This window comes from Cetorhinus maximus, chromosome 8 (assembly GCF_964194155.1).
Source record: "Cetorhinus maximus chromosome 8, sCetMax3.hap1.1, whole genome shotgun sequence".
In the NCBI taxonomy this organism is placed as follows: domain Eukaryota; kingdom Metazoa; phylum Chordata; class Chondrichthyes; order Lamniformes; family Cetorhinidae; genus Cetorhinus; species Cetorhinus maximus.
In genome coordinates, this window is record NC_135886.1 from 65,550,350 (window position 1) to 65,577,711 (window position 27,362).

General features: G+C 44.2%; 1 protein-coding gene across 1 annotated transcript in view; it reads left to right on the forward strand.

Moving 5' to 3' along the window:
* LOC144683195 (sodium- and chloride-dependent neutral and basic amino acid transporter B(0+)-like) overlaps window positions 1-27,362 on the forward strand; it is a 104,145-nt gene that overhangs the window by 70,278 nt on the left and 6,505 nt on the right. Inside the window, exons 11-14 of the mRNA XM_078546154.1 lie at window positions 4,359-4,458; window positions 4,761-4,870; window positions 4,970-5,140; window positions 22,290-22,416. Coding sequence (XP_078402280.1) covers window positions 4,359-4,458; window positions 4,761-4,870; window positions 4,970-5,140; window positions 22,290-22,416 — 508 coding nt within the window. The remainder of the gene's footprint in view (window positions 1-4,358; window positions 4,459-4,760; window positions 4,871-4,969; window positions 5,141-22,289; window positions 22,417-27,362) is intronic.

Genomic DNA, 27,362 nt, shown 5'->3' on the forward strand with positions numbered 1-27,362 from the left:
ATGCGATTCAAAATACGATTATACAATGAACTACCCTAAACGATATAATAAGGTGTTCGAAATTAAACATGAGACAGAAAGCTCAGAAGAAGAAGGTGGAGATATTGACCAAAGAGAGGGCATTGTATTAGTTACAATTTTCAGCCTGGTGATGAATGTCTTGCCGCAGAGTCGTTCAACTGTGTGGTGCTTGATAGCGGATGCATATCTGCAGTCTGTGGAATAAACTGGTTAAAATGCTACCTGGACTCCTTAAATGACAAGGACCGGAATAGAGTTAAAGAATTTGAGAGTTCCACCCATTTTAGATTCGGAAATGATAATACGCTAAAATCTTTAACAAGGGTAGTGATTCCCTGTAAGATAGCTGGAGTCAATCATTTCATCAGCACGGATGTACTGTCTAGCGAAATGCCGTTAATGTTGAGCAGACCATCGATGAAGAAAGCGCAGATGAAGCTGGACATGGAAAATGACAAGGCCATTGTATTTGGAACACCTGTGGATTTACAATTTATGCAATCTGGACACTACTGTATTACTTTAATGAAACCTAACTTTTATACTAAGGAGGTTAAAGAAGTGTTATTAGCGCTGGGATAGGAATTTAAAAGACAAAAAGCAAATTGTGTTAAAATTGCATCTGCAGTTTGCCCACCCTTTTTCACAAAGATTAAAAACTTTGCTAAGGGATGCAGGAATAAGGGATGGAGGGTATGCTAAACTTACAGAGGAGATAAGTGATAGATGTGATGTATGTAAGAAATACAGAAGGACTCCGTCACGGCCGATAATGACCATTAGCGAGGGATTTCAATGAAGTTGTGGCGATGGATTTAAAGGTGTGGGATAAAAAAAAGAACATTTTTATTTTACATTTCATAGATTTGGCAACAAGGTTTAGTATTCTCATAGCTGAAGTTTCAGAAAGAATTCAGAGAGCTTTAAGATACAATGTACATCCATCTGAAACTGCTTCAATTGGGGTGACATGGTATGTTATAAAAGAGAAGGACTTAATGAGTGGAAAGGCCTTAGAAAGATTATAGGTAAAGATAGTAAAACAGTCATTTTACAACATGGGAACCAGACTATTCGAATACTATCAATGCTAGTTGGCGCGGACTACAAATTTGCGGGTTTGGCAAGTGTTGTAGGAACGGACAAGGAACCATGCACTTCTCATACCCATATATTTGTTGCATAATTGTGAGGACCAGGTAGCTGAAGTTGACAGGGTATCTGAAGGTGAAAACAGTAATTCAGGCAAAGAAGATGAATTGCCGAAAGCTGGCACTAAAGTTATATACTTGCCAGAAGGGTCCAGTCAATGGTGGGAAGCGACGATTGTAGGTAGAGTAGGGAAGGCCACTGGAAAATATAAAGACTGGTTAAATGTACGAGATAAGGGACAGGAGGTTAGGCCTATGGATTGGGAACATGAAGTACAAAAATGGAAGGCACGAAAACACAGTTTCAGTTCAGACAGTGGGTCTGAGAGTGAAAATGCCTCGAGGAAGAGGTCGCGAACTGTTCAAAGAATATCTATAAATGGGAGAGGGTGATTAAACAGTAACAGTACGGAGCATGACAGAAGGCAGGATAAAGGGCTTAGCATAATAAGGTCAAGGAATATAGCACAGACTGGTAATGCTACTAGGAGCAGAAGCCCATGTGATTGTGAAGTCTCAGTACCTTCAAACAAATTAGACAATAAATTAATAAAGGATGCCAAACAGCAAGAACTACATAGTTGGAAAGAATTTGGGGTAAACACAGAGGTGCCAGATAGGGAGAAACCAGATAGATGGATATCCACAGAAAAGGTGCTTCTTGATGGGACTTATAATGCTAAAGGCAAGCTAATGGCACAAGGGTTTGAAGAAAAATTGGGTGACCAGGGATATAAGAATAGATTCACCACAGCAGGGAAAGTTATGCTGAAGGTCTTTTTAGCTCTATGAGCTACAAAAGCTTGGGAATGTAAGCCCATTGATATTAAAGCTGCTTTATTGCAGGGGCATCAACTTCAAAGGGAAGTTTTTCTCCGTCCATCAAAAGAGGCGTCAAACACAGAAGGGTCTCTCTGGAAACTAAATAAATGCATACATGGTTTAAATGATGCCTCCAGAGTTTGGTATTTCTCAGTAAGGTCAGTTTTGTTGAAGTTGGGCTGTCTTCAGTTGGAAGCAGACACGGCAATGTTTTAGTGGCATCATGGAGGGAAACTTGCAGGCATCTTTGTGATGCATGTAGATGATTTTTTGTGGGGTGGTAGTAGCTGAAATAGTTGTCATTAATGGGCTCAGAACAGAGTTTAAAATTGGAAGTCAGGCTTCTGGTGCATTTAAGCACATTGGATTGGAAATCAGGCAGAGTGGATCACATGTCCTTTTACATCAGCAATCCTATTTGGAGAACATCAATCCCATTGCAATTCGTTTTTGGCAGGGCCTCCCAGAAAGAAACAGTGGCTTCTGAAACAGACAAAGAGGAACTCAGAAGTCTAATCAGGCAACTCAGTTGGCTAGGCAAATAAACAAGGCCAGGCGTCAGTTTTGACATTTTGGAATTGGAGTTGGAAATTGAGCACTAAAATGAACGATCCCAAGATTGAAGAAATCATTCAGGTAAACAGAACATTGACAAAATTAAAAATGGAGCAGTGTGATTTGAAATTCCCATCTTAGGGTGATGTGAGAAAAAAAAATTGATTGTTTTCAGTGATGCGCCTTATGCAAATCTATGTGATAGATTTTCGAGTGCGGGAGGATTATAATATTTCCCATGGGGGAAAAAGGCAAATGCTGCCCTTTGGCATGGGAATCTAGAAAGAAATAGGGAGTTGTAAAGGGTACTTTAGCAGTGGAGACTCTCGCCCTTGTTGAGGCAGTAGGTATGGCATTCTTTATATCAAAGATACTGGCAGAAGTTTTAAATGGAAAAGGGTATTCAGGGATGGTACCTGTCGAATTCTTATAGATAATAAGCCACTTTGGGAAAATGTTCACTCTACGAAGTGCGTTAATGAGAAGAGATTGCAGATTGACATTGCATGCTTAAAACAGATGCTCGAGAATAAGGAGGTTGCCAAGATCAGATGGATTGGTAGCAGCTACCAATTATCTGAACGCTTCACCAAAAGAGGAGTGAGCTCCAAGAAATTACTAGAGATCCTCAAAGAGGGACGTCATTTTCTTTAAGAAAAAATACTTCTTTTTGTGTGGCCATATCTATACGTGTGTTTTTTTAAGGAAGGGAATAAGGTCAATTTATTGAATGAAAAAAATATATATTGATGTTTGTAATTACCATTATTCTTTTGTGTGATTATTGGCAGAATTTTGGGTTGGCAAGCAGGGGCGCGGCCCACTCGCAGACGCGTAAAATGACGTGCAGTGACATCGGGTGTGTGCCCTGACGTCACCGCGCGTCTTTTAGATTGTCAGTTCGACGGGCGCGCAGTCGAGTTGGCTGCGTGTCCGCCGAACTGTCAAAGGCCTATTTAGGCCATTAAAAAAGTAATTAAAGTTGTTAAGAATGCTGCCCATCCAACCTTAAGGTCGGCGGGCAGGCAAAAAGCCCAGGCGGCCTTCAAATTTTTCACGAAACCTCATCCACGGGCGGGATGAGGTTTCATGAAGAGTTTATTAATTAAATTAAAATGTTTGAAAAAATTAATGGACATGTCCTAGCTCATGTGACAGTTTCACATGAGGGGGCATGTCCTTAAATTTTTTTTCCTTTATTTAATTTTTCTAAACTTAAACTGATCTCCCTGAGCCCCTCCACGCCTCAGGGAGATTTCTGCACTCTTTTGCGCGCATGCGTGAAAGAGCGCAGGCCCCGACTCTGGGAATCTCCCCCACCTGCACAGGAAGTGCACAGAGCTTCCGGGTGTGCGTCGCGTTGGGTGGGCCTTAATTGGCCCGCCCACATAAAATGGCTGCGCGGACCCGATCAGGGGCACCAATCGGGTTCGCGCCGGTTCCCGCCTGCCCCCGCACAACCCCCCGCAATGGGGGGAAAATTCTTCCCAAAACTTAAGAAGAGGGGAATCTGTTAGGGAAGGAAACAGTTAAAGAAATTCAATTGCTAATTATTAGGTTGTTTAACTAAGTACCCACTTGGTTGTATAAAAGAGATAACGGCTGAGACTCATGTGGTCTGTGGAGAGTTTTATGACAAACGATAAAACTCTATCTGACGGAGCCTTTCCTGGTTTCGGCCTTCATTTCTAAACAAGTATTGGAACTTAACATTAACTACCTTAACGTTAAATAAAGAAGAAAGTTAGACCAACATACAGGATTCAGAAAAGAATCATTTCTTCCTCACTTTCTCCAATATCTTTTTAGGCTGGGATTTACTGGACAAATTTACTTGATCATTTCTGTTCTGGATGGGGCTTACTTTTGATCGCTGTACTGGAACTCATAGGCTTAAACTGGATTTATGGTAAGTGCAACAAAAGCTGGTTAGAATCCCAGAACCAAGTCAAAGCATCAAATCATAAAAGTACTCATTTGGCATCCATTCTTTTTCATGTGTAGCAATGTAACTACATGTGGATTCAGAAGGTAAATTGGCAGATGTCAAATTACCTGCACTACATCTGAAACACTGGAAAAGCTGAATTTGCCAGTGACACCCAGTACAAGATAAACTTTAAATTCAAACAAGTTGCCCTAAATTTCAGACAAACCATGTGATTGTCTTTCACTCTCTCTCCCTCTCTCTCTCTGCTTTCTTGTTCACAGGTTTAAACAGATTCATCAAGGACATTGAGATGATGATTGGGAAAAAGCATTGGCTCTTCTGGCTGTGGTGGAGAATATGTTGGGTTTTTATCACACCAGCTGTGCTGACTGTAAGGAGATGTGGTATCTTTTAGTGACTTAAATTGCATTCATCGAGCTGCAGATTGTCTAACTCAATGTGTTTCTCATTATTCTTTTTGTGAATACAGGCAATCCTAATCTGGTCTATAGCAATATTTAAACCACCAACATATGGACCTATTGAGTATCCTACCTGGGCAGTAGTACTTGGATGGCTAACGTTAATGTTCTGTTTCATGTGGATCCCCATTATTGCCATAGTAGTAATTACTTTTTCCGAAGGTGACAACTTGCTGAAGGTGAGGAAAAAAAAATTGGATCTCTTATGTGTTAGTGATATCTATATTTTCCAAAATAAAACTAGCTATTGCAAGGTAGCACTAAACTTGATACAACTTTGAGACACAGAAGGAACTCACAAAATTTATGCGATGTGAGGTGTGGGCCTAGTTCAAACAGCTGCATGGACATTCTAGGCATGTTGGCCACTGCTACAACACTTCGCTATACCATTTTCTTCTAAATTTTCAAGAGAAACCAGCTACACTCTGCTAAGAGAACAATGTTGAAGGGCAGAGAAAGAGAGGTTCTGTAACACAGGGACATGGAGAGATAGCTTTATGGAATCAGAGAATGGTCACAGTACAGAAGCGAGCCATTTGACCCATCATATCTGTGCTGACCCTCTGAAGGAACAATTCACCTAGTGCCACTCCCCTGCTTTTTCCCCATTGCCCTGCAATTTTTTTCCTTTTCAGATTATGATCCAATTCCCTCTTGAATCTCTCCACTGAACCTGCCCCACTACACTTTCAGGCAGTGCAGTACAGACCTTAACCACTCGCTGCTTGAAATGATTTCTCCTTGTGTTGCCATTGCTTCTTTTGCCAATTTTTACCTTAAATCTGTGCTCTCTCATTCTCGATCCTTCCACCAATGGGAACAGTTTCTTCTTTTCTACTCTGCCCAAACACCTCATGATTTCGAGTGTCTCCATCAAATCTCCTCTTAACCTTCTCTAAGGAAAACTGCCCCAACTTGAGCATGGATAGTGTTTTTATGCATAAAGCTGTTGCAGTTTTATTATTAAAGCTAATGCTGCGTAGTAGCATGAGGATTACTTAACAAAATATACCATGATCCATTCTGGCAGTCATATGATACAATTTATGATGGAGTTGTTGACCCATCAATCTTTTCTATCAATTAGTTTACAACAGATCTGGACATGAAGTGAGGAAAACGACACTGGTGAAGAGCTTTGGGACTCATAAGCCTTGCTTATCTGGCTAGTTGTAAACAAATTAACATCCCTTTGAAATCCAAACAATCCCTTCACTTATCTAAAAATGCAAATTTCCTTCGCGCCTTACACGCTAAGACAGCATCTATGTTTACTCATTAGCATTTCAAGTATATTTCTACACCGAGCTTCTTTTGATAATTCCAAGCTTGCAGTCTACTTGACTCCAAATATAATTAAATCACACAGACAGAACCATCTACACTCATACCCATAAACCTACTTTGCAACAAACCAGAAAACTGTTCTGAAAATTATTATACTTTTGTAATGGTATGCTAAAATGTTACACTCTGAAAGTAAGCCATCTAATTTGCATTAATGAATAAAAAGAAACTGGACCTGATGCCTCTCTGTGACTTGTATTCCACACACTGACCACTTGCTCACTGAACATTGTTTTCACAGATTTGGATGAAGATGGAAGCTGTTATGTTGGGATTGAGAATGATGCTGCTCTGTTGGGATGGCTTAAGAGCTGCAGTTTTGGGATGCAGTTCAGGATGTGGCTGTGTTGGAAAGCTGAAAGATATCACTGCATTGAGATTTAAAATGATGTTTAGATAGGGACAGGGTGCTGCAGTGTTGGAATAGGGATGGATGCTGCATTGTTTTGGACGGATAAACAAGGTGCTATTTCACATGGTGTTGTGAAGCATTGTGGAGAAGAATGTAATGGTGTTGGATCTGTCATGATTGAAAATGTGCTGCAGTGTCTGAATGGACAATTATGCTACATATTAGGTTGCTAATATTTTGGAATGGAACAGATACTCTTAAGTTGCGATGCAGAAGAATACTGTGATGTTGGTATGCAGGAAGTTGCTTTGTTTCGTTTGATAAGTGCCTATGTTGGTAAGAAAAGGATGCTGTAGCATTGGAATGAAGATGGATTCTAAATTGCTTTGGTGGATAATGATACTAAAGTGGTAGGATATAGAAGAATTCTGTCGTGTTTGGAACTGAAAAGCAATCAGTTCTGTTGCTGTGAATCATTGCTGCAGAGATTGAATGTTGAACGATGATGGAGAGCTTTGAGATGAAAGGGTCTACAGTACTCGGATACTGAAGCAGACAGCAGTGTTGGGATGGAGAAGGGTGTTGCTTTGTCATAAGTGAACTAGTATGCTGCAGCCTTCTCTTCCACTGCAGCACTGCAGAATTCTTCTGCATCCCACACAACCGCATTTGTCACCATTTAAAATGGTGCAGAATCTTTCTCCATCCTAACAATGCAGCATCCTCCAATCGTAAAGCACCCTCCACAATCCCAATATGGCAGCATCCTTCTCCAACCCTATACAGCAGCTTGCCCATTTCTAAACACTGCAACACCCATCACACACTGCAGAATGCTTCTGTCCCCCAACACTGCGGCACCCTCCTCCATTTCAACCACTTATACACCAAACACATGAGCCCAATCATTCATAATTTCAAGACTCTGACAGCTAGAATTATGCAGCCATGTTTAGATGGAGAAGGTTCTTGCAGTATTGAATATAAAAAGAAGTTCTAATGGTGGTATACAGAAGAATGCTGCAGTGCTGTGATTAGGTATATGATTATATGATTGTGTTTGAAGGAACATGTTTGTTTCAGTGGTTAGATAAAGAAGGGGTCTGCAGTGTTGCAATGCAGGATGTTGTTGCAGTGTTTTGATGAGCAAATCTGCTGCAGAATTGCAATGCAGGTTGCTTTTGCTGTGTTGCAACACTGGATGATTCTGCAGCAATGTGATGAGCAAATATGCTACAGTGTTGCAAAACTGAATAATGCTGTGTGTTGTGACAAGCCAAGGTGCTGCAGTGTTGCAATGTGGAATGCTTCTGCAGTGTTGTAATGCAGGATGCTGTGGCAGTGCTTCAATGCAGGGTGATGCTGCAATATTGTGATGCGCAAAGATGCTGCAGTATTGCAAAGCAGTATGATGCTCTCACGTTGTGATGAGCAGAGATGCTGCAATGTTGCAATGCAGGATGGTTCTACAATGTTGCGATGAGGATAATGATGCAATGTTGTGACGTTGGATCATGCTGCAGTGTTGCAATGCAGGATGATGCTGAATGTTGTGATCAGCAAAAACAGCTTCACTGTTGCTATGTAGGTTGCTGCTGCAGTGGTGCAATGCTGAAATGCAGGGTGATGCTGCAGTGTTTCAATGCAGGCTGTTGCAGCATTGTTGTAATGCAGGATGGTGCTGCAGTGTTACAATGTAGGATGGTGCTCTAGTGTTGCAACACAACATACTGCAGTGTTGCAATGCAGGGTAATGCTGTAGTGCTGTAATGCAAGCTGTAGCTGCAGTGTTGCAATTCAGGATGATGCCATGGTGTTGTGATGAGAAAAGATACTGCATTTTTACAATGAAAGATTCTGTTGCCCTGTTCTGATGAGCAAACCTGCTGCAGTGTTGCAGTGCAGGATATTATTGCAATGTTTTGATGAGCAAGTATGCTGCAGTGTTGCGCTGCAGGTCATTGCTCCGGTGTTGTAATACTAGATAAATCTGCAGCATTGCGATGAGCAAAGATGCTACAGTGTTGCAATACTGAATGATGCTGTCTGTTGTGACAAGCCAAGATGCTGCAGTGTTGCGATGCAGGATGCCGCTGCAGTGTTGTGATGCAGGATGCTTCTGCAGTGTTGTGATGCAGGATGCCACTGCAGTGTTGCGAATAGAAACATTCGAGCTAGCATTTGGTTCCTGTAGGGCGTGACTGTGTTGGGAAGGAAAAAGTTGCAGCCGGGTTTCCATCGAGAAGGATTGCTGCATTGTTTGAATATTGAAGGCTTTTGTTGTGTTTGGAATTGAGAAGTTTGCTGCATGGTTGGGATTGGGCAGGACACTGCAGATTTAGGATGGAGAAGGGTACTGCAGGGTTTCAAGGAGAAAGAGGCTGCAGTGTTTAGATACTGTAGCACATTGGTTACTTGGAATGGAAAGTCACACAGCTGTGTGGGGTGGAGAAGAACACTGGAGTGTTTAAATGGAAATGGATGCTGGAGTCTTTAAATGGAGAGTTACCCTGTAGTGCTGGCTGTTCAATGATGCTGAATTGTTTGGATATTGTTAGATATGAGACAAAATATCAGCTGTGTTGGGATGGGGAAGGATGCTGCTGTGTTGGGATTACAAAGGTTATACAGCATAGCAACAGGGAATTTAGAGCAACCAGTCCATGCTGGTGTTTATGCTCCACTTGAGCCTACTCCCACCCTTTCTCATCTAACTATCTGTATAACCCTCTGTTCCTTTCTTCCTTGTATGCTTGTCTAGTTTCCCTGTAAATGTATCTACACTATTCACTTCAGCCACTCCCTGTGGTAACGAGCTCCACATTCTCACCACTTTTTGGGTAATTTTTTTTCTGAATTCCGCATTAGACTTCTTGGTGGCTATCTTATATTGATGGCCTCTAGTTATGCTCTTCCCGACAAGAGGAAACATTCTCTCTGCATCCACTCTATCAAATTATCCATAATTTTAAAGACCTCTATTAGGTCACACATCAACCTTATTTCTTCAAAAGAGAAGAGACCCAGCCTGTCAATCCTTTCCTGATATGTATATCCACACACTTTTGGTACGATCCTTGTAAATCTTCTCCGCACCCTCTCCAGTGCCTCTGTATCCTTTTTATAATATGATGACCTTTCCAGCACAGCGTGCTCTAAGTGTTGTCTAAACAAGGTTCGATACAGGTTTAGCGTAACCTTCCTACTTTCCAATTTTACCCTACTTGTGCTTGTTTTTTTTAATAGCCTTGCTAATCTGTGGCCCGACTTTTAGTGATTTAGTGCATGTTTACTCTAAGATCCCTTTGTTGCTTTGCCCCACCTAGACTGGCACCTTCCAAGTAATAAGTGACCTCTCTATTCTTCCTATCAAAGTTTAGTGCCTCATGTTTATCTGTTGAACTGCCTTGGCTAATTCCAATTTTAATAATTTCCTCCTGTAATGTGTTGTAGTCCTCAGGATTGACAGTCTCTCCAATTTGGTGTCATCTACAAATTTAGAAATTGTGTTTTTGATTCAAAGTCCAAATTCTTAATGTAGGTTGTGAACAGCAGTGGTCCCAGCACTGATCCTTGTGGAACACCACTTCCCACCCTCTGCCTCTCTGAATAACCACCTTTTACTCCCACTCTCTGACTTTTGTCTTGAAACCAGTTAACAATCCACTCTGCCATTTGTCCCCTGACTCTACATTCCCTGACCTTATTCATTAGACTATTTTACAGCACCTTAACAAAGGCCTTTAGAATATCCAAATAAATTACATCTACTACATTACCATTGTCTACTCTCTCTGTTACTGCCTCAAAAAATTCAATTGGGTTAGTCAAGCAAGATTTTCTTTCTTGAAATCCATGTTGACTATTCATTATTATATTTCTCATTTCTACAGGTTCTTCTATTCTTTTCTTTAGTAAGGATTCCATTGGTTTTCCTATGACTGATGTTAAACTGACCAGCCTATAATTCCATGGGCATGTTCTGTCTCCCTTCATAAATGTAGGAATTACATTAGTTACCCACCAGTCCTCTGGCACTACCCCTTTTCCAACAAATTGTTAAATATGTGCAGTAAGGACTCTGTTATCTCTTCCCCAGATTATTTTAAGATATGTGGATGCAATCCATCGGAGCAGGGGCTTTATCCTCTTTGAGTTTGATTGATTCATTCAATACATCCCTTTTTTTTATCTTAAATGCACTTAACACGTTGCTCATCTCTTCTCATCATTCAATGTCATGTCTACCTGTTCTTTCTTCCTGGTAGATACCCAAGTGGAATAATTATTTAATATTTCTGCCATCTCTCAATTGTTTCCTGGGCTGTTATCCTGTCTAACCCTTAATGATCCCATTCCCATCACAGCCTTCCTCTTTTAGTGCCTATAAATTATTTCACTACTTCTTTTCTGTTCCTTGACAATTTAATTTCATCATTCCTCTTTGCCTTCCTAGTTATTTTTTGATGTTTCTCCTAATCGCTTTGTATTCTCGTTTATCCTGCACTCCTCTGCATGCTTAATGCTTGTCTTTTTCCTAACCCTCAGTTGTTCCTTCAGGCCTTTATTCATCCATGGAATCCCACTGGTGTTTAGTTGGTTCTTTCCTTTTAATAGAAGATAGTTTCCTACACTCCATTGAAACACTGTTTTAAATGTTTCCCATTGTTCTTTTACATCATGTTTACCAGTGTAGTCACTGATTTTACTTTCCCAAATTCTTTTCTCAGTCCCACAAAATCAACTTTTCCTCAATCTATCAACTTGGTTTTCATCTTACTCATGTCCTTCTCTTTTATCATCTTAAAGCATATTATGTTATGGTCACTATTGCCTCACCTTTCCCCTGCTTTTACTTCTCTTCGCTGCTCCAGTTCATTCCCCATTATTAGATCCAATAATGAATCCTCCCTTGTTAGGTTTTTTACACATTGAAAGAAAGGAATCCTGTACACATTGTAGGGACTCTATTCCCTTATCCCCTTTATCCATCTCTTCTGTCCAATTAATATCAGGGTAGTTGAAATCCCCCATGATTATTATTTTCTGTTTCCTATTCCCTATTTTTTCTGCATATTTCTTCCTCCATCTCCCTTCCACTATTAGGTGGTCTATAGATTAGTGTGACTGATTCTTTATTAACTTTTTCTCTACCATATGGATTTTATTTCTGTCTTGCCAATAGTTATGTCCCTTTTCTCTTTTGCCATTATATTATCCTGGACAAGTGCAGTTTGTACTGCTATTCTACATCCCTGGACGGGGGATGCTGCTGTTGTATTGGGATGGGGCAGGAGGCTGCAGCGTTGGAATGGGGAAAGATGCTGTTGTGTTTGCATGGGAAGAATGGTGAGAGATTTGCAAGAGAGAACTGGAACTGATATAAAACACCAATGAACCTGGACAACAGTAGAGCTTTGTGGAAGTGACTAGGACCTGATATAAAACAGAGGGAGAACCAATTAGCAATAGAGGTAAACAAAAGGAGGTAAAAATTTGAAAATATGAGGCAAGTGTTAAAGATAAACCATCATTTTAATTAAGATTTAGATCTAATTATTTAGATTAATTTAGATCTAATAGAATAAATTTGCTAAATGACCAGTATGAGAAATTAATTTAACATTAAAGACAATTCAGTTAGCAGCAGAAAAAAGACTAACAGTTATTTAAATTGTATTAAATTATATAAATATTGTATAGACATTATGTGTTATACAGGCAGTGTTTTGGGTCTGCTGTTGAAGCAGTAAGGACACAGAGACTATCCCAGATGATGACATCTGTGGAAAACATCACTACCTTGAGTCACTCCAGCTTGGACTCATTGAACTAGACCCTGAGTTAGAGACACTCCATTATATAAAGGAGGGGGAGGAATTTCAGGATTGTTTACTCCAGAACTGAGTCACATCCCAGAGGAAAGATTCAGGTTCAGAAAGAAGAGTCTGTGACTGCGAGTCAGTACAAGATTCTGTACAAGAGGTACAATGTGCTTGTGGGGCTAACCATGATACCATAGTGCAGGAGGCAATTCAACGGGGGAGAATGACAGAACAGCTGAGTTGTCATTATATGGAAATGGAGATCTTGTGTTAGGTGTCGATGGGGATGGATAATAGAAACCTCGCCAGTCATTCTGGAGAGTTCCGAAGTGTCTGTTGCTTAGTTGGTGCCAGAAGAACCTAGAAAGGAACTTGAAAAGGGGAGGGGTACAAGCAGCTGGCATAGTCCATGGGGGACCAATGACATTGGAAAGAACAGGGTGGAGGATATCAGGAACTTTGAACCTAATAAAAAAGCAGGATCCATGTGTGGTAATCTCAGGATTACTTCCCGAGCAATTTGCCAAATCCGAACCTCTTATTGTGTAAAATTGTTTTTTTCAAGCTCATTACCTTAAATTTGTGCCATCAGCTATTAGTAGCAGTTTCTCTTTATTTTTTATAGCTTTTCTTTCATTCACTCATGGGATTTGCGCGTCACTGGCTAGGCCAGCATTTATTGTTATTAGTCTGGTGTCACATGTAGGCCAGCAGATTTCCTTCCCTAAAGGGCATTAGTGAACCAAATGGTTTTTTACAACAATCAGTAATGGTTCTGTGGTCATCATCAGCCCTTTAATTCCAGATTTTTATTGGATTCAAATTTTCACCATTTGCCATGGTGGGATTCAAACCCAGGTCTCCAGAGCATTACCCTGGGTCTCTGGAATACTAGCCCAGTGACAATACCACCATTATTATTATTTATTCTCTCTTGACCTTCCATGATTTTAAATGCCTCCATCAAATCTCATCTTAACCTTCTCTGCTCTAAGAACAACAACCACAGTTTCTCCTATCTATCCATGTAACTGTAATTCCCTCATCTCTGGAAACATTTCAATAAACCCCTTTTGCACCTTCTGCAAAGGAGTTACACTCTTTCTAGAGTGTGGTGCCCAGAGTTGGGCACAATACTCCAGCTGGGGCTGAACTAGTGTTTTATATAGGTTTATCACAGCTTCTTACTTTTATATTCGATGCCATAGTGTCATAATGTCGTAGTGCCATTACAGGACAGAAGGAGGCCATTCTGCCCATCAATTCCATGTTGATTGTCTGCAGAACAATCCAGTCAGTTCCATTCCCCTGCTCTATCTTCTATCGTCCAGTAAGTTTATTTCCACCCAGCTCACAATCTCCTGTCTTCATGCAGGAGAAGATCACCCACAGGAACAGGGAGAATGGTGGGGGGAATGCCGGGGCTCAGGCCACTCACTGAGCATGAGAAGGGGGTGGCAGAGCTGGCTGGAGAGGACTGGGATGGTGCCTGTACCGAAGGGGAGATCAGTGACCCCAACAAGCCAGTGAGGACCCATCAACAGCTCATCGAACACCAGCCAAAGCTGTGAGCGTTCTTTAATGTTGGTGACTATGCAGCCAATCGCAAATTATACTTTCTGTCTTTAACAGGCAGCAGAGGGCCACAGGCAGGGTGGGTGGGCGGGCGCGCACCTGACCCGCTCGAGTGTTAAATAAAGCTCGTTGACCTCGGCTGAGCACGCTGACAAAAATGCGCACTTTCACAACATTTTGCTAGGCAGGCGCACAATAGAGATGGAGGTGCACCCGCCAGTCATCAAGTAGCCAGTTAAAGCTCTTGAGACTTGAATTGCCTCCAACTTTATGTAGCTCGTGCAGATTTTTAGGCCATCATGCAGGCAAAACAGGCAGGCGGGCAGGCCACAGTTTGCAAAACCTCATTCACAGGCAGGATAAGAGGGGTCAGTGGCCTTGTCAAAGCAATTAGTGAGGAGTTTAGGATATCACTTGCTGCTGTTTGCTTCTGTGAACAGGACAGCTTCATCTCATTTCAAAGCTGCATTCAGGGAATTAAGAGGCTTCAGTTCAGGATCCTGTGTTGTTTTCCAGGCCCCCAGAGGATTCACACCATGTGGGCCCTTCCAGGGCCAGGATTTTTCATTGGTCGGGTGGGCTCGGCAGGAGTGGGTGGGGGCGGCCGCGGAGCTGACCGCCGTCCGCAACCGGCTCGGCACCACGATTTCACGCGGGGGGCCAATTAAGGCCCACCCAGTGTGGATTGCGAGCGGTAGTGCTGCGCTACCTGTGCGGGCAGGGGGAGGAGGGAGAGTCGGTTCCAGTGCTCTTTCGCATGTGCGCATGAAAGAGCGCTTCAATTTCCCTGAGGCACAGAGCTGCCTCAGGGAGATTGAAATGATTGTTAAAAAAATAAATAAATACAGTAAAAATTTGATGAAACATGACCCCTCGTGTGACTGTTTCACATGAGATGGGTCATGTTTTCATTTTTCAAAGAAAGTTTTTATTTAAGTTGTAAAAACTTTAGTAAACCTCATCCCACTCATGGATGAGGTTTCGTAAAAAAGGTAAAGGCTGCTTGGCCTTTTCGCCTGCCCGCCAACCGTTAGGTTGGATGGGCAGTGTAAATTTGAAATTAATTTGTTCGTTAATGGCCTTAATAGGCCTTTCAATTATCGGCAGGCACGCAGCCGACTCCGGCACGCGCCCGCTGAATGAAATATCGTGAGACAGCGCAACGACGTTGGGACGCATGCACGACGCCATCACGCGTCATTTTATGCTCCGGCATGTCGGGCCTGCCCCCACACATCAAATGTAAAATCCTGCCCCAGGTATCAGGCAGCTTTCCCCTGGTAATGAGGATTGTGGTCTCTGCTGGAGGCACCTCCTCTGAGGAGGAAGACAGGGGCAGAAGGGGGAGGAAGCCAGGTGTCCCTATTGAGCTTCCAGGGGAGCGACCTGTAAGAGGAGAGGCGCAGGCACAAGGGGCACAGGGCCAGCAGGATGTCCACAGTGGAAGGGGCCACAGAAGATGTCACTATCCTGCTGCCAGGGTTTACAGGTGGCAATGCAGCTACCTCAATATGTCTGAGGACTGTTCAGAGGGCGCACTTCAATGCCCCCCAGATCATGTGTCACTGATAGTGGTTGCATGCTGCGCTCTCCACAATCTGGCACCGGAAAGGGGGGGGATGCAGTGGAGGAAGAAGGTGTTGACGCAGCTGCTCTGGCAACAGACGATGAGTCTGAGAATGAGCACGGTCAGGGGAACGCTGAGGGGATAGACGCTGACCCAGGCAACCTCCAGGGAGGCAGGGACATCCGGGACGCTTTGATCTAACGCTCCTTCAGCTAGCCTACTAAATAAGAACCACCACCACATGCCAGAGCTGCAAGCTCCATTCTCAATCCCTGACAGGACCAGTTCCTTGGCCAGCAACATACACCCTGTGCCTGTGGAATAAAGTTTCAGGGGACACACATCCGTCATTACATAATGGCCTTCTCTGCACCTACAGAACAAATGAAGCATACGGAGGCCAATAGCACAAAATAAGATCTCATTTAATTGTGAATGTGAATAGCTGAAATTAACATTAACCAGTGTTGTTTATCACACCATTAAAAAAGTTAAAGCAAATGGGGGAACAAAATATCACCCGTGATAAGGCCGTCTTGTGCTTATGGTTCTTTACATTTATGTTTGTGGATGCTACCTCGCTGGCACTGGCATTGGAGACAACCTGCTCACTCTGCTGTCCCTGTTGGCCTTGATGACCTTGGCTGAGCATTGCCCTGGTCCCCAGCAGTCCTCCAACTGCCGATGCCCAGGGCACTCTCTGCCTCCCCCTGCACCCCAAATGAGTGTGAAGTGGCCTCACCAATGTCCACTGAGGTAATAGACGATGACCTTATGCCCACCGAGGTGCTGGTATTTGCACTGGTGCCTGCTTGAAAGAGAGGGCAGGTGAGCATGGTGGTCCTTAGGGGTCAGGGGTGGACCTTCACACTCCTCATGACAGCCGCCTGCTGGTGAGCCTAAAAGGGAGAAGAAGGACATGTCATTAGTTTGAGTCATGACATTGTCACTGTGTATGCCAGGCACCCTGGTGAGACAATGATATGCATCATGGTGCCCTCGTCTTTCCATTATCAATGGGGATTCCAGGTTCGACGCTCACATCAATTTAGAGACTACACTGGAATGGTTGCACAAACCCACATTCTCACCTCAGTGCACGGCACACTTACCTCCCTCTGTCTCCCCAACCTCACTGCAGCCGAGGTGCATGGCGCCTCTCCAGCTCCAGGGCCTCCTGCTCGTACCATGTGAGGATGAAGAGGTGTGGGAGTCCCCCATCAGCCTGCAACCTCTCTGCAGTGTTATGAGATGTTTTCTCCTGAAAAGATAGAAGAGCATTGATTAGTCCACCCTGTAACTGCATCGCCATTGCAGCCTGGCCAACCCCACCTGAGAAACACCTCGCAGGGCTCAGCCGATTCATGACCCTGGGGCCGCAAGCCATTCAGTCCAAGTAGCCAGAGCTCACCCCCTTGCCCAGATGCTGCCTCATTGACGTTTGCCACTCACACTCACGAGGCCCACAGGGGGATGGGCAGCTCTTACCTGTCCTGCAAAGTGACCCATGCCAACATGGTACTCACCCTTCCCGATCGGAGGAGATCATTAAAGCGCTTCCAGCACTGCACCCATGTGCGCCTCACCACATCGTGTCTCCTGATCCAGGATGGCACCTCCTCCCAGGCCCTTTTGGTGAGGTCGGGGGGCCTCCTCCCGCCTCTGGGGACAAGGGTTTCTCTCCGCACTGCCACCCCCTCCAGGAGGGCAGTGAGGCACTCATCAGAGAAGCACGGGGCCGACAGCCCCACCAGTCTACCGTCCCGCCACAGTGCCGAATCAAAGTAGACGTGAGTCATCAAAAAGAAAAACACTGCGCGTTGATTATCCTCCTTGAGATTCCTTGCAACACTGCAGGTATACTGCCACTAGTGCACTGAGGATTGCAGAGCTGCTCCTGCCTCTTGAAGGCTGGCATAGGCAGTGGAATGTTGGCGAGATGCTTGAAGATGCTGCGTCATGTCTAGTCTGCTCACAGTGCTTGCTGGTAGAGTTTTTAGCCCCATAAGAGAATGGCCACATGCTCCAGAGGCTTCCTAGCCTTCCAAGGATGAGAACTCCATGACGCACAAGTGTAACTACTCATTCAGAGCTTGATGTGCTGCAATGAGATGATGAGGATTGCAACAAAGGTGTTCAAGTGGACCCAACATGGAGGGAACTTGTGAAAGAAGCTCATATGAGCTAATCATCATTATCATCCTCCTGGAACCAGGTGGTTATAAGCATCTCAAGTGCATGCCTGCCTCCTCTGGCCTGTGCTATGTGCTCTTCCTTTGGAGCCTCAGCTTCCTTGCCCTCAACGAGCTCAGCCCTCTTGTCTTCTCCAATGAGGATGACTTCGGGCAGTTCCTCCATCTCTCGTTCCACCAAGTCATCCCCCCTTTTCAAACACCAGGCTGTGTAGAGTGCAGCAAGCAACGATGATTTGGGAGACCCCCTGTGGAGAGTACTGGAGAGCACCGCCTCACCTGTCCAGACATCGGAAACATACCTTCAACATGCCATGGTCTGCTCAATCGAGGAGTATGTTGCAGAATGAGCCACCTCCTCTCTGAAGCACTTTGTGGCTGCTGAATGGGCATCAACAACCATGCCTTTTGTGGGTAGCCTTTGCTAGTGAGGAACCAGCTCTGGATAAGCTGAGGGCCCATGAAGACCTGTGAGTTAGTTTTGAAGAGTCACACAGACTCGAAATGTTAACCGGTCTTCCTCTCCACAGATGATGTCAGACCTGTTGAGTTTTTCCAGCAATTTTTGTTTTTGTTTCCGATTTTCAGCATCCGCAGTATTTTGCTTTTATGTCTCAATTGGTATTTAACTATTCCTAACATTTCTCAGCGTTATTTGGGGCCCCTTCAATCGGCACAGAAGTGCAGTAGTCAACTCCTCCCACAAGCCCTGAGGGCCCTCCCCTGGTGATTTTTTTCATAGCTTGTTTTTCAACTGTGTCATTGGATCAGCCTGAAAAATGGTGGTGCTGATATTTTACTAGGAGACCAGCTTCTGCCCCCACCCACAACTACCCCCCCCACACCCACTACCCCCTCTAGGCCCCTTGTGACCTTAGAGGTCCCTCCCATTGTGCTGGAAAAATATAAAGTGCAGGTTTCCCTCCCTCCAATCACTCTTCTTCCACCCCCTCTAATCCTGGAGCCCATGGTGATTATTATTGATATCCCTGTCCTCCCCCCAAACCATTTGATGTTGATGCCCCGATGCCCAATGCAGACCTGACCCCCTCCCCTCCCCACATTGCACTGTGACTCAACAAGACCCCTCACCCACAAGGCCATTGCTTGCCCCCCCTGGCCCCCTGTCCCCCTGTCCCCTACATTACTTGTTCCCCATATCCAGGCTGCAGATGCCTCCCCTGATTGTGACTACGCCATCTGCACCCCAGTATCAAGGCACCAGCCCCCAGGACCGAGGTGAGTGAGGAAATGACCATGAACTGTGCATGACTGACGCAGGACTGACAGACTCCCCCCCTCCCTGGACTGGGACCAGGACTGGTGTGCAAAACACAGCCCTCTAAGTGTGGTCCTTCTGACCAGGACTGACTGCTTTTTTGCCCCGACTAATTCCACCATCCCACCCCCCACCCCAGTCATGTGCCTCCGTGCACCTTTGCCAGGCTCCATTTCCATGCCCCCACTCCCCCAAGTTAAGCCTTTGTCTTCCAGCCCCTTCGCTTGCCTCTGTCTTGTCTCAAGCACCGCACCCCCCCCTTACAGTCAAGCCTATGACATTCAACCACCCCCATGCCCCCACCGCTCCGGCCTAAGCAGCCTTGGTTCAGCCCCCCTCCCCCAACCCCTTCCCCCTAGTTGCATTCCCACTGCTCTTGCCTGAGCAGCCTTGGCATGGCGTTGGAGCAGCCATGAGCACAGCACAGTGAAAGGTCGGTAAGCGCAGCGCGCACACACCTCGAGGTTGCGAGTGAAGCTGGTGCACATCTCTTATATGTGAATCACGCCGGTCTTATTATCCACCGGCATGGCTGTTTGGTTTGGAGTGGGGACAACCTGACCCGCCATGAAAGCCAGGAGCGGAAAATTTCAAACTACTTTAACGCCGGCGGGAAACTGTCTTTTGGCTGGGCTCCCAATGGTCCCGTCCTGCTCATCATGATGCCTGCTGCTGGCAAGGCCAGAAAATGCTGCCCATCATGTGGTTTTTTTGAAGCCCAGGAAGTGATAATACCTGCTAGAAATACCCTGTAAGACTTGGGCAGGTTGCACCTGTGCCAAGGTGAGGTCAAGGCCCTGGTGGAAACGATACCTCGGGCTGGAGAAAAGACTTTAAAACAACAAAGGTGTATCTGGATTCAGGTAGAAACATTGTTAAAAATTATACAACCTAAAGATAAGAACAGTAGAGGTGAGAGCAAAGCACAGATTAGAGGAAGCGATAAAGATAATTTAAATACTTTAAATTCAGAAACAAGTACAGTGTATTATAAAATGCATAAATAAACAGGACTGATGAAACAACAAATTTAAAATGATAAGTTAAAAAATGTGGCAGGCCATATGATCATGGTGAAAACTGTTGAACAACAACTTGCATTAAAAAAGTCCCTTTAACATAATGAAGTATGAAAATGGATAAGGATGGTGTAGTGTATGACTGAAGAAGGATATGCTCCTGTTGGGATTGAGAAGTATGCTGTGGGAAGGAGGGGTTCCATTTCATGATAAACTGGTTCCAGTACTCAGACAAGAAGGACCTGTACCATTGGGATGACCTGAACTTGAAGTGGGTGTGATGCTGAAGAGTTGGTATGGAGAAAAAAGAAGTGTTGCATCATGAATCTTACAGCATTTCACAGCTAATGAAGTACTTTCAAAGTCCATTCACTGTTGTAAGAGAAGAACACGACAGTGTTGGCTTGGAGACGTACTCAGCAGTCTTGATGTGGAGATTAACACAACAGTGTTGGTGCAGAGACAGACGTGACAATGTTGGTGTGAAGATGGACTTGACAGTGTGGGTGTGGATAAGGATGCTACATTGGTGGTGTAGAGATAGATGCTGCACTGTCGATGTGGAAAATAACAATGCAGCATTTGGATAGAGAAGGATGGTGCTGTGTTAGGATGGAGAAATTTGATGCGTTGCTGGGATGGGGAAGGTTGAAGCAGTGTTGGGATGGAGAGGGAAGTTGCATTGCTGAGATGAAGAGGGGTGCTGCACTGCAACGATAAAGCAAGGTGCTGCATTTCTGAGCTGGAGCAGGGTGCTGCATTGCTGATGAGGAGCAGAATGCTGCAGTGTTTGGGAGAAAAATGTGACTATGTTGAAATGAAAGAAGAGGGTGCATTGCTGAGATGGAGACAGATGCTACAATGCTGGGATGGAAAGGACGATAAAATGTTTGGAGGGGGTGGATGGAAGCATAGAAAGATGTATGGCACAGATGGAGGCCATTCATCCTGTTGTGTCCATGTTGACCAAAATGAAATCTCACTAGTCTAATCCTACCTTTCAGCTCTTGGCCTATAGCCCTGTAGATTGCAGCACCTCACATGCATATCCACCTGTCTTTTAAATGCGATGAGAACTTCTGCCTTTAGCACCTTTTCAGGCAGTTAAGGTCAAATCTCTACCATAATCTGGGTGAAGAAAATTATCTTTCAACTCTTCTCTAATCCTTCTCCTAATTATTTTATGTCCATTGATTATTGGTCTCTTTGTGAAAGGAAATAGGTCCTTCCTATCCACTCTACTTTGGCCCCAGTTAATTTTATACAACTCATTTAAATCTCCGCTCAGCCTCTTCTGTTCCAAAGAAAGAAACCCCAGCCCATCCAAAACAAAATTCTCTAATACTAGCACACACCCACATACATTTCTTCTCTACTCTCTATAGTATGATCACATCCATCCTCTAATGTGGTTACAGAACTGTAAGCAGTACTCTAACTGTGGCCTGACTATGTTTTATACAGTTCTAACATAACCTCCTGCTCATGTATGCTTGACCTGAGATGGGGATGGATGCTGCTGTGTTGGGATGGGGGATGGATGCTGCTGTGTTGGGATGGGGAAGGATGCTGCTGTGTTGGGATGGGGATGGATGCTGCTGTGTTGGGATGGGGAAGGACGCTGCTGTGTTGGGATGGGGAAGGACGCTGCTGTGTTGGGATGGGGAAGGATGCTGCTGTGTTGGGATGGGGATGGATGCTGCTGTGTTGGGATGGGGAAGGATGCTGCTGTGTTGGGATGGGGAAGGATGCTGCTGTGTTGGGATGGGGAAGGATGCTGCTGTGTTGGGATGGGGAAGGATGCTGCTGTGTTGGGATGGGGAAGGATGCTGCTGTGTTGGGATGGGGAAGGATGCTGCTGTGTTGGGATGGGGAAGGATGCTGCTGTGTTGGGATGGGGAAGGATGCTGCTGTGTTGGGATGGGGAAGGATGCTGCTGTGTTGGGATGGGGAAGGAGCCTGTCATGTTGGAAAATAAGTATTGCAACTGATTTGATGAATGTCACTATTGCCTGATCCATGATCTGAAGAAGGTATAAAATAATTTGAGTCATAGCAACAGGCAAGGAAGGTCATTATTACTGCAGTGCATTCAGATGAGTGACACTTGACATAACTGTGAGATAATAACAACAAAAAACATTGACCAGTTCAATTTTGTCTCCACAGAAAGCTATTGCAGGTTTCAAACCAGCTCCCGACTGGGGTCCATTCTTGATAAGACACAGAGGGGAACGATACAAAAACCAATTTGATCCTACCGAAAGACTTAACAATGTCAATATATCAGCTATTTGTATATTGAAGCACTATCGATAAGGAGGATTCAGGGATTGGGGAGGAGAACTGTTGGTGATCTTCAAGTACAAGTGGGCGGAGCATGTGCTACACACTCCTTTGCTAGTTAAGCAGTGAGCAGCCTAACTAGGGGTCCTTGATGGATACTTCAGGAAAGCCCTGGGATTTTTGTTTTGGGAAGGAGAGGAGTTTTGTGGGACCAGGAAAAGTAGGAATGTTCTTCCGGCTCCATAAAATTGATTGCAGCCCCCCTGTTGGTACCAGCTGATTGCCCTGGCTTCACAAAACTGGCACAGTGCAGCAGGGGTACCCTTCTCTTGCCCACAGCTTGTTGGCACCATTCAAAAGAAGCCCAAGCCCCAAAGTGGGTCAGGCCACTTCACCCCTATGTGGCTGCTGCACCAAATTTGTGCCTGTTTTGGGGCACAAGTTGCATTCTGTCGCCGCTGTACCTGGTTTTTTTTTCCAGGGGTCCTAGAATACTGCAGACCATCCCAGGGATACCTTGATATGTTATGTCAACAAGTCTATTGCTTGTCGATTGCTACTTCTCCTCTATAGACTTGCAGTTCATGACTTGAAATGATAGGTTTTTTGACTCCTGTAATTGCTACTGATTTATTTATACATCATTCTTCTAAATAAATGGATTTAAACATGCAAAAAATGTGGTCCAAGTTGTTGTAGAATGTGCTAAGCCAGGATTCTAATGAGGAAGAGCTGTAGGCATGTCAGGGTGTTTATTTAAAAACTAGTTTATTTACACCATTTACACCATATGGACGTAGTGGGTTACAGGGAAGGCAAACCTACCCTCATGGCCACTTGCCTGCTACCTAGGGAGGAATTTTTGGGTCAGTGAGCAGGGGCGGGGCTCGCTCGCCAACGCGTAAAATGACGTGCGGTGACATCAGGTGGGCGCCCCGATGTCACTGCGCGCCATTTAGATTTCCAGCTGAGTTGGCTGCACGCCCGCCGAACTGTCAAAGGCCTGTTAAGGCCATTAAGAAAGTAATTAAAATGGTTAAGAATGCTGCCCCTCCAACCTTAGAGTTGGCAGGCAGGCCAAGAGCCCAGGCGGCCTTCGCATTTATCATGAAACCTCATCCACGGGCGGGATGAGCTTTCACGAAGGGTTTATTAATTAAATTTTAAAATTTCAAACGTTTGTTAAATATGTCCCAGTTTATGGGACGCTGTCACATGAGGGGACATGTCTAAATAAATTTTTTCTGCCTTTGATACAAATTTTCATTCCGAACTTAGTCTCCCTGAGGCAGCTCTGTGCCTCAGGGAGATTTCTGCGCTCTTTTGTGCGCATGCCCCAACTCTGGGAATCCCCCCAACGTCCGCACAGGGAGCGCTCAGCGCTTCCAGGCATGCGACATGCTAGGCGGGCCTTAATTGGCCCACCCACGTAAAATGGCGGTGCAGCCCCAAGCTGGGGTGCCGATCGGGTTCGCGCCCGCCCCTGCCCCTGTATGCCCCTGCACAACCCCTCCCCCCCCCCACCACTGGGGGGAAACTTCTGCCCCAGAGTACTGAGTACATGACTGCCTGGCGTCAGTGCTACATCATCATATACCTCATAGATTAGCACATCAATTCTATTAACCCTTTAAACTACACATGACAAATATTGAGACAGGAATGGCTGCTGCTTATTGTCTAGTTGGACACTTTGAGGACTAAACTGCATCAGTCATCAGGCTCTTAGAAACAACACTAGGCCATAAATTAAAAGGCTCTGCCTAAGCAAAAATGTAATTTCTGTTTCATGATTTCGCTTATCAAAAGGACATGGTGAAAAAGTGGAATAAAATAGTATTGCAGTTTAACATTAATCACACTATAGTTACCACATAATTAGCATGAAAATAGGACTAAAACATCGGTAGACAGAATAATTCCAACTGATAATAAAGGCTTGAGCAAAGATTCCAGAAATCAAGAACAATAATAGAAATAAGAGCAAAAAATAGCCTCTGGGAACAATGCTGCACACTGATTATTATCCATATAACTGCAAGAGCAATGTATACATAGCCACAGTGTCAAATCAAAGGAATAAAGGGAGCTTCAATACTATATGCCACATTTTAACTGAGACTTAAGGAATCCATTGCATGAAATACTGGTTTAAGAAAAAAGTCAGAATCCTGTGTGGCTAGATTTCATTGTTGTAAGGACTGTGAAACTGTTAGCATTTTCCTTCATTACGCTGTAAAATCTGGGTCCGCAGATGTGTAGTTAAACATAGAAATCCAGAAGCTGCTATCAGTAATTTCCCATTCCTCCACTCTGTGTGCTGTTGAAGTCTCCACAAATGGGGGTAAATTTTTCAGTTGGTGGGCGGGCTGTTCGGGAACTGGTGTGTGCGGGTGCGGAGCTGATTGTCACCCACGATTGGCTGCGCGCTACCATTTTATGTGGGCGGGGGCCAATAGCACTCAGCGCTACCTGTGCGAGCGGGAGGGAGTAGGGAAAGTCGGGGCCATCACCCTGAGGCACGGAGCTGCCTCAGGGAGATTAAGTTGATTAAAAAATGTTGTTATAAATAAAATAAAAAATTATTTTAACATGTCCCCTCATGTGACAGTGTCACATGAGCTGGGACATGTTTGTGAATTTAGCAAAATTTATTTAATGATTTTATAAAACCTTCAGGAAACCTTATTCCGCCCGTGGATGAGGTTTCCTGAAAAACGTGAAGGCCACTTGGGCACTTCACCTGCCTGCCAACCTTAAATTTGGATGGGCAGCGTTGTTAATAAGGTTAATTACTTTTTTAATGGCCTTAATAGGCCATTGACAGTTCTGCGGGCGAACAGCCACCTCCGGCTTATTTTTTAAAATAAGCTATTTTTAAAAGTTTGTTTAAAATATTTCAACTTCTACCTTAATCTCAATCTTTATTTTTCTCTCTATGAAATAATTAAAGAACAACGGATAAACAGAGGGTTTTCATTCCTGATTTGCTCTCTGTGAGAATTTTGCAATAGCTGCTTAGCCTGATTAATGACATTACAATTCCTGGACTCCGGAGATTGCTCACTTTGCCACTAACTGCAAAATCTGAGCCATTGAGGAATCTGGTTGTCTAAGCCCAATGCAAAAGTGCTGCTGGTGCAATGTTCTCGAAGATAAAATGGGCTCAAATCAGGCCCTTGCAGCATTTGTCCCTGACTTAGGAAAAATTGTCCTCTCTGCCATCAAGGACATCAATCCAACTGCAACAGCAGCAGAACATCCCAGGAAATTCAGAGCCATTAACATTTTTGCCATTGGTTCAGTGTTGAGAGATTGTAACCCAAAAGGCTGTGATTAACCCTATTTTCTGTTTTTCTTTTTAGCTTAGTTAACTGGCCATGAACGATAAGTAGAAGCTTCTCGCAATGTAATTTAGAATTCTCCCCAGGGAGCAGAGGGTCACAGTGACTAAATAACTTGAAATGCACCTTAGTTTACTGAGGATCCTGGGATTTTTGCAGTGGTTAGAGAATGCTATTTCATGATTTCACTCATTAAAATTCGCCTACTTCATTATAGTGGCTGAATGAATCAAATCTCATTTTATCCCATAGGACTCTGACCTATTTTTAATCAGTATTCCATGCAGTGGATTCCTTAAATCTCAGTTAATATGTGGCATAAGGTATTGAATCTCCCTTTATTCCTTTAATTTGACACTGTGACTGTGTGAACATTGCTCTTGCAGTTATATGGATAATAATCAGTGTGCAGCATTGTTCACAGAGGCTGTTTTTTTTGCTCTTATTTCCATTTTTGTCCTTGTTATCAGGCATCTTTGCTCGAGCCTCTCTTATCAGTTGGAATTATTCTGTCTATAGATTATTTAGTCCTGTTTTCATGCTAATTATGTGGTAACTATAGTGTGATTAATGTCAACCACAATGCTATTTTATACCACTTTTTCACTATGTCCTTTCAATGATAAGTGAATTCATCAAACAGAAATTACATTTTTGGTTAGGCAGAGCCTTTTAACTTATGGCTTTAGTGTTGAAGTTGTTGTGTGCTGATTGATTAAACTGGACTTAAGGTAATAAATATGAGCTCGTAGCAATCACTCCAAAATGACAACTCTTCTTAAAACAGCAGAGTTCGGCTCCATAGTGCTGCTGGAGCCAGCACTATGGAAACTAGAGATCCTCAAAATGGCGGGTACAACACTTCTGGTCATTTCCTGCCTGACATGTTTGGAAGGGTGCTGGCATGGATGTGCCATACATGTGCTGGAAGCTTTCACTGGGCTGATCATGACATCAGACAGCCCTGCAAACCGATTGGTCACACATTCTACAAACTTTGACAGCACAAGTCCAGTCTTAGACACTCCCAGCTGAGCATGCTGCCCAAGAGACCCTCACATGCATTAATTCAGAAGCCAACCATCCAACTTGCAGACTTGCGTTTGCTCTTTTGCTCTTGCCCGGTTTGTGGAAGGACTGGGGTATGTTCTTGCAGGGGTTTTGGAGACTGACTGGTTTGGGAAGAGTCGTATTGCTGCAACCTGACAGGGAGGTCAGAGAGATTTTGTGCCATGTTCACACAAAGGCTGTTACAGTTATGGGGGCTCTAGCTGCAGTGCCTCTTAGTCTGCAACAAGATAGTGAGAGTAAGCTGAGGTTGCAGAGAGGGGAAGCTATGTGCTATTGAGGGAGGAGGACAATGAAGAGCAGGCAAAGAGGAAGCAGTTGGGACCCCTGCACTCCAGATGGGTTGTCCATGAATCCCTACTGAGACTCCAATTCCTTTAGAATGATATCCCATTGTCACAATTGCTCCAATACCCCATCTTTTAATTCATTTGCCACATCCCATCACAACATCCTCTTGGTCAAAATCCTGAAATAAAAGACACCAACAAAAAAACCTCTGCAAAAACATTGTATGCAACAACACATCCAGCAATACATACAA